Source organism: Pongo pygmaeus, chromosome 20, assembly GCF_028885625.2.
Source record: "Pongo pygmaeus isolate AG05252 chromosome 20, NHGRI_mPonPyg2-v2.0_pri, whole genome shotgun sequence".
NCBI classification, from domain to species: Eukaryota; Metazoa; Chordata; class Mammalia; order Primates; family Hominidae; genus Pongo; species Pongo pygmaeus.
This window is the reverse complement of record NC_072393.2, coordinates 41,957,790-41,965,424: the sequence shown is the minus strand read 5'-3', so window position 1 is coordinate 41,965,424 and position 7,635 is coordinate 41,957,790. Positions and strand designations below refer to the sequence as shown.

General features: G+C 41.5%; 1 protein-coding gene across 10 annotated transcripts in view; it reads left to right on the top strand.

Moving 5' to 3' along the window:
* The window catches only part of ZNF529 (zinc finger protein 529), a 61,579-nt gene that overhangs the window by 32,364 nt on the left and 21,580 nt on the right, over positions 1-7,635 (top strand). For 5 of the 10 annotated variants that reach the window (XM_063657571.1, XM_063657570.1, XM_054462354.2 and 2 more), the window contains exon 2: positions 570-629. The exons of 4 other annotated variants lie outside the window; for them this stretch is intronic. In XM_063657571.1, the coding sequence (XP_063513641.1) occupies positions 616-629 (14 nt within the window). In that variant the 5' untranslated portion in view covers positions 570-615. Of the gene's footprint in view, positions 1-61; positions 292-569; positions 630-7,635 lie in introns of those variants that run through there. One more of the 10 variants, XM_054462351.2, reaches the window with a different exon arrangement.

Sequence of the window (7,635 nt, the reverse complement as noted above, 5' to 3'; positions counted from 1 at the left end):
TTGTGACCAACTATAAGTGTGAACGGGGTAGAAGTGTTTTTGTTTGTTTGTTTGTTTTTTTCCATGAGCCTGTAGGAGTTTGTTTTGGGTAAAGCGTCATTTTCCCGACTCTGTGATGTCTGTGATGTAATCTCTTCGTGAGGTCTTATACATACACACACACGCATATAGATAGATTAGATAGATGATATATAGAAGATAGATAAATGATAGATAAATAATAGATAGATAGGTAGATAGATAAGATAGATAAATGAAGTTTCCTGGGAACACGTGAAGGGGAAGGCATAGGTGTAGTATTTATTCCTGGGATAACTCCCCTTGCATGAATTTGGAGGCCATTTATACATTGAAGAACTACAGTATTTCCTGAGCTGTGTTCCCTAGAAACTGCTAGGCATTGGTCGTACCTTTTTCTCGGATGTGGGGAGGAGTCGACAGTATTCTAGTTTCCCTCTTCGATCTGGGTGTGTTTGTTGTGTGTGATGGGCTTTTCTGGTGGTGAACAATGTGTTCTTATTTAACCAGTCCAGGATGTCATGAGTCCTTTCTCCCTCTTGGTTATGTAGTTCTGCAAGTGAAGGCCCCCTGAAGTGGAAGACAGCATTGGTACTAATGGCTAACTCAAGGTTAGTTTATTTTTTTGTTCATTTACCTGGTCCCTTGGCTTTCCCTTGCCAATTAACAACAGGACCGTAGAGATGGGTCCACTTGTCCTCCATTGCCTTTCCGAATGCCCATTTCCTTTTCATTGAATATTCACATACCCATTAGGTAAATCATTCAATTCTCCCATGTGCTTCTTTTTTTCCAAAGGGTTTTTATGGTATAGAAATACAACTCCTGGAGGAGAAGTTGAAACTTTTCTTTAGAATGTAATTTGTTAAGGAGGAGATGAGTGATTAAGTAGAATAGCACACTAGATACCTTTGATCTTATTTACAGACTTGATTTGCAAACAAAGCAAGATAGGAGATGGTAGGTATTAATCAAAGTTGGCTTTGGAGACATTTAGGAGTGGGAATATGATAGGAGTTGTATGCAGAGAAGGCTATGTCAACAAGGGCAGGGAGTTTTTCCAGAACATTCATGAGGGGATTTAAGTGGTGACAACCAAATCTGGTTTGAGATTTGGCAGTGTGACTAATTCAGACCACATATTGGTGTAGATTGTGAGAGGCAGCCTGATACAGTGGTGTTTGAGTCTAAAGCAGCACAGTCTAATGCAAATATAATATAAAGCCACTTAGGTAATTTAAAAATTTCCATTAGACACTTTGTTGTTGTTGTTTTTTGAGACAGAGTTTCACTCTTATTGCCCAGGCTGGAGTGCAATGGTGCAATCTCAGTTCCCTGCAACCTCTGCCTCCCAGGTTCAAGTGAGTCTCCTGCCTCAGCCTCCCAAGTAGCTGGGATTACAGGCGCTTGCCACCATGCCCAGCTAATTTTTGAATTTTTAGTAGAGACGGGGTTTCATCATGTTGGCTGGGCTGGTCTCGAACTCCTGACCTCAGGTGATCCACCTACCTCATCCTCCCAAAGTGCTGGGATTACAGGCGTGAGCCACTGCGCCCGGCTTTAAACACATTTTAAAAAGAAAAAGAAACAGCTGAAGTTAATTTTGGTAATGTATTTTATTTAAACCAATATATCCAAAATATTATTTCAACATGTAATGATATGAATACACTGAAATACTTTACACTCATATCTTTATACCAAGTTTTCAAAATCTGGTATATGTTTTATTGTTATTGCATGTCTCAGTTTGGATGCTAAATTTTCAGTGTTTAAGGTGAATTATAGTCCTACCAAAACAATAAAGTTGCATTTAATAGAAAAACATTTATATTGCTTTTGTATTTAAATTTAAGTTAATTAAAATAAAAGGTAATCCTGTGTTAATTAGCTTAGGAAAAGTGAAAAAAATTTAAAATTCAGTTATATGTTCATACTACATTTCAAAGGGGTTAATAGTTACTCATTTTTCCGCTTTACAGTTTCTTGTTGTAGAATGTAGACAATAATTATATAAGTGCTTTAGGGTCTTTGTGAGGCCTGGATACATTAATATGGACATAAACCTAGAGAAATAAATAAAGGCCTGGCACTTTAAGTCCTTATCCGCAAGGGAAGAAAAAAGCTGGTTTGTGAAGATTCTTAGTATTCCCCATACATTTTCTGTAAATCAAGAGCAATGAAAATACAAAGTTAATTTTGATGGGCACTTGAAATGAATTTTTTAAAAGCCAGATTTGCAAATGTTCTATTAAGGCAATTTGATTGTCTTAGGTTCAATGATTTGCTAGAAGGACTCACAGAACTCAGAAAAGCTGTTATGCTCATGGTTATTCTTCATTACAATGAAAAGGTACACATTAAAATCAGCAAAGGGAAAAGTTGCATAGGGCAAATACCGGGAGAAACCAGGTGCAAGCTTCCAGTGCAGTTGCACAGGCAGCACCTAATTCTCCCAGCAACAATGTGTAAATACAAACGTGAAGCGTGGCCAACCAGGGAAGCTCTCCTAAGCCATGGTTTCCAGGGTTTTTTGTTTTGCTTTGTTTTCTTGTGGGGTTGTTTTTTTTTTTTTAAGATAGGGTCTTGCTCTCTCACCCAGGCTGAAATGCAGTGGTGGGGTCACGGCTCAATGCGGCCTCTACTTCCCAGCCTCAAGGGATCCTCCCACCTCAGTCTCCCAAGTAGCTGGGACTACAGGCACACACCACAACACCTGGCTAATTTTTGTATTATTTGTATAGATGAGGTTTTGCCATGTTGCCCAAGCTGGTCTTGAACTCCTGGGCTCAAGTGATCCACCTGCCTCTGCCTCCCAAAGTGTTGGAATTACAGGTGTGAGCTACTGCCCTGGCCCATGTCCAGGGTTTTTATTGACGATCAGTCATGTGGGCATGAAGGTTCTGTGCACTGACCTTACCTACTTAGTCAAGCCTACCCAGAAGTCAGATGGATACAGGTATTTACCATAAACCACATTGTTAACAAAAGCTATCTGGCATGGCTAAGACCTCAGATATACATAGACTCTGTTAATCAGGCAGGATACTCTTAACTGCTCAGAGATTATCTCCCAGGAGCTGGTCAAGGACAATTTCTTCTTTGGAATGTGCAGGGTTTGAGCACTCTGAGCCAATTCTTCGTTTTTTTCTTTTTCTTTTTTTTGCAACAAGAGTCTTGCCCTGTCACCCAGGCTGGAGTGCAGTTGTGTGATCTCGGCTCACTGCAACCTCTGTGCCTCCCAGGCTCAAGCAATTGTCATGCCTCAGCCTCCTGAGTAGCTGGGACTACAGGTCAGACAGGGTTTTACCATGTTGGCCAGGCTAGTCTGGAACTCCTGGCCTCATGTTATTTGCCCGCCTCAGCCTCCCTAAGTGCTGGGATTACAGGCATGAGCCACGACACCCAGCCAGTTTTTTAAAAAGTAATTATTTCTCTTTGTTGGTATCTCACTTATTTATATGTCATTTTCCTGATTTCCTTTCTAGTTCTTTCTCTGTTTTCCTTTAGCTCTATGAGCATATTTAAGACAGTTTTTACAAAGCCTTTTTCTAGTTACTCCAATGCTTTTGTTCCTTCAAATGTAATTTATTTGGACCCTGTTTTCCTGTGTCTTTGTATGCCTTGCAGTCTTTTGTTGAAAACTGGGCATTTGAAGAAACAGCTACTTCTCCAATTTTTGCAGACTGTTGGAGAAGATCTTCACTAATTAGGGCCTTGGGATCATCTCAGGGTGAAAGTCTAAGGTCTTACATTTTTCCTGGGTCTGTAGCATGCCTGTGCCTATACCTGTGTATGTGCTTTTACCAGTTTCCCCAATATGCATAGCTGCTTTCAAATGCCTTAATTTCCATAGGGTTTCACCCTTGCTTCTTAGGCCCTAGATGTTATATTTTCGCACCTGTAATTGTTTGCTTCAAGTATCCACAAGTGTCCAGGCAATTAAAATATCATTGAGTTTTGCATATTGATCTTATATCCTGCAGTGCTGCTGCACTTATTTCTAGTTTTAATAGTGTTTTAGCTTTGATGCACCACAGTGCCCACCACTGTCCTTTGTGGCCTTTACCTGCCTGAGATCTGAGCTGTGCAGCTTTTTACATGTTGAAACTCAAAAGTCAGAGTGGCTCACACCTGTAATCCCAGCACTTTGGGAGGCCGAGGCAGGCAGATCACTTGAGGTTAGGAGTTCGAGACCAGCCTGGCCAACCTAGTGAAACCCTGTCTTTATTAAAAATACAAAAATTTGCCAGGCGTGGTGGCGTGCACCTATAATCCCAGCCGCACAGGAGGCTGAGGCAGGAGAATTGCTTGCACCTGGGAGGCAGAGGTTGCAGTGAGCCGAGATCATGCCACTACACTCCAGCCTGGATGACAAAGCGAGACTCTGTCTAAAAAAAAAAAAGAAAGAAAATCAGACAAAACAGAACCCAGTACCTTAGTACCTCAAGGAGCCCACAGACAGATTAGCATGTTCCAAATAAGCTCTGCTTTGTTCCTTCTGGCCTGAAGGAGGGAAATGGGAACTGGGCTGCTTCTTCCAGGCTGCACTAGAGATGGAGTAAGGGCACAAGTAACATAATCAACAAATTCACTACCATTTTGAATGTGGCTTTCTCTTGACTGGGCATTTGCTTGATAGTTATAGTCTTTGAGTGATTTCCAGACCCTTACAAAGATATTTTAGCTAGTCTCTAGTTGTTTTTCAAGTGTTTCAATAGAGAATAGGGAATTGAAGCTTCCTCAACTGCCATCTTGCTGATGTTATTCTCATGGTTCTGTTATTATTTTCCTATTGTCTAATGATTTTGAGCATCTTTTCAATGTACTTGTTGGCCATTTGTTCATCTTTTATGAAGAAATGTCTACTGAAGTCTTTTGCCAGTTTTTAACTTGGGCTGTTTGTCTTTTTGTTGGGCTGAGTTGTAGGAGTTTTTATGTATTCTGGATGTTAAATGCTCATGAGATATATGATTTGCAAATATTTTCTCACATCGTGCAGGCTGTCCTATCAGTTTCTTCTATAATGATTTTTTGATGCACAAAAGCTTTTAGTTTTGATACATCCTAATTTATCAAAATTTTCTTTTGCTGCTTCTGCTTTTGGTGTCATCATTTAAGAATCCATTGCCAAATATAGGCCAGATGCAGTGGCTCAGACTGTAATCCCAGCACTTTGGGAGGCAGAGATGGGTGGATCACTTGAGGTCAAGAGTTTGAAACCAGCCTGGCCAGCATGGTGAAACCCCATCTCCTACTAAAAATACAAAAATTAGCCAGGCATGGTGGTGGGCACCTGTAATCCCAGCTACTCGAGAGGAGGCTGAGGCAGGAGAATCACTTGAACCTGGGAGGTGGAGGTTGCAGTGAGCCGAGATGGCGCCACTGCACCCCACTCTGGGTGACAGAGTAAGACTCCATCTCAAAAAAAAAAAAAAAAGAATCCGTTGCCAAATATAAGTTCATGATGACTTACCCCTACATTTCCTTCTGAGTTTTATAGTTTTAGTTCTTATATTTGGGTCATTGATCTGTTTTCAGTTATTTTTTTTTATGTGTTTTTAAGGAGTGATGCAATTTCATTCTTTTGCATGTGGATATTCAATTTTTCTGGCACCATTTGTTGAAAAGACTGTTCTTTCCTCTATTTCATTAGATTGGCACCCTTGTCAAAAATCACCTGACCCCAGCTACACTGGTTTAAATTTTCACTCAGTTCTATTCCATTGATCAATATATCTATCCATATTCCGTGCCCCACAGTCTTGATTATTGTGGTTTTATAGTCAGTTCTGAATTGGGAAATATCAGTCTTCCAGCAGATTTGTTTTGGCTATTCCGAATCTGTTGCAATGTCATATGAATTTTTTTTTTTTTTTTTTTTTTTGGAGACAGTCTCGCTCTGTTGCCCAGGCTGGAGTGCAGTGGCGCAATCTCGGCTCACTGCAACCTCCGCCTCCTTCAAGTGCTTCTCCTGCCTCAGCCTCCCAAGTAGCTGAGATTACAGGTGCCTGCCACCACACCAGGCTAATTTTTGTATTTTTAGTAGAGATGGGATTTTACCATATTGGCCGGACTGGTCTGAAACTCCTGACCTCAGGTGATGTACCTGTCTTGGCCTCCCAGAGTGCTGGGATTACAGGCATGAGCCACCAGGCCTGGCCCTTTTTTTAAATTTTTTTGAGACAAGGTATCACTCCATCACCCAGGCTGGAGTTCAGTGGTGCAGTCGCACCTCACTGCAGCCTCAACCGCCTGGGCTCAAGTGATCCTCCCATCCCAGCCCCAGCTCCCACACACCCCCGCCCCCCACCTCCCCAACAGCTGGGACCACAGGTGAGCACCACCATGCCTGGCTAATTTTTTGCATTTTTGGTAGAGTCAGGGTTTCACCATGTTGGCCAAGCTGGTCTTGAACTCCTGGGCTCAAGCGATCTGCCTGCCTCAGCTTCCCAAAAGTGTTGGGATAAGTGGTATGAGCCACTACGCCTGGCCTTCTTTTGTTTTTAATTGACTTATTGTACTGTACCATTTTAATTCCCTTGTCATTTCTTTTATATAAGCTGATTGTTTTCTTAGCATGTATTCTGAAGATTATAGTGAATATTTTACATTTACAAATAACTGGTTTGAATTAATAGACTTTGGTCAGGGAACTCCAAGACCACTTTCAGATTCACTGACTGCTGGATGGACTCACACAACTCAGAAAAGTGTTGTTGTTGTTGTTTTCCCACTAGTGAAAGGATCACATTAAAATTAATAAAAGCTGGCTATTCCGGGGCCAGAATTTATCTTCTAGGTGTTAGTCAAGGGCTACAACTTTCTTTGGAATAGGCAGGGTTTAAACATTCCAGACACTACGGCACTCCAGCTGGGGCAAAAGAGTGAGACCCTGTCTTAGACAAACAAAATTCCAGACCTGTTGAGTCAAAACTGTGCTGCACACTCCTTAGCTTTAATACTATATCCAAAACTCTGTTCCTATACAGTTCTGCGCCTCTTCATGTTGTTTTGTCACAGGTTACATTTTTATATATTGTGTGCCCTTTAACATTGGTTTATAATGACTGTTTTACACATTAGTCTTTTAAATCATATTGGGGAAATAAAGAGGACCCACAAGCCCAAGATGCAATAGAGTTTTGTATTTGCTTTGCCTTTTTAGCTACCTTTATCGTTATTTTCTTTTTTTTTTTTTTTTAGACAGGGTCTCACTCTGTCACCCAGGCATGAGTGCAGTGGCATGATCTCTGCTCACTGCAACCTCCACCTCCGGGGTCAAGCGATTCTCCTACATCAGCCTCCCAAGTAGCTGGGATTATAGGCATGTGCCACCATGCCCAGCTAATTTTTGTATTTTTAGTAGAGATGGGGTTTCACCATGTTGGCCAGGCTGGTCTCGAACTCCTGACCTCATGATCCGCCTGCCTTGGCCTCCCAAAGTGCTGGGATTACAGGCGTGAGCCACCGTGCCTGGCCTGTTCTTCATTTTTGTACATGGCTTTGAGTTACTTTCTACTGTCTTTTCATTCCAACTTGCAGGGCTCCCCTTAGCTTTTCTATTATGGCATGTCTTCGAATGAGGTCCCTCAGTTTTTGTTTACTTGGGTATGT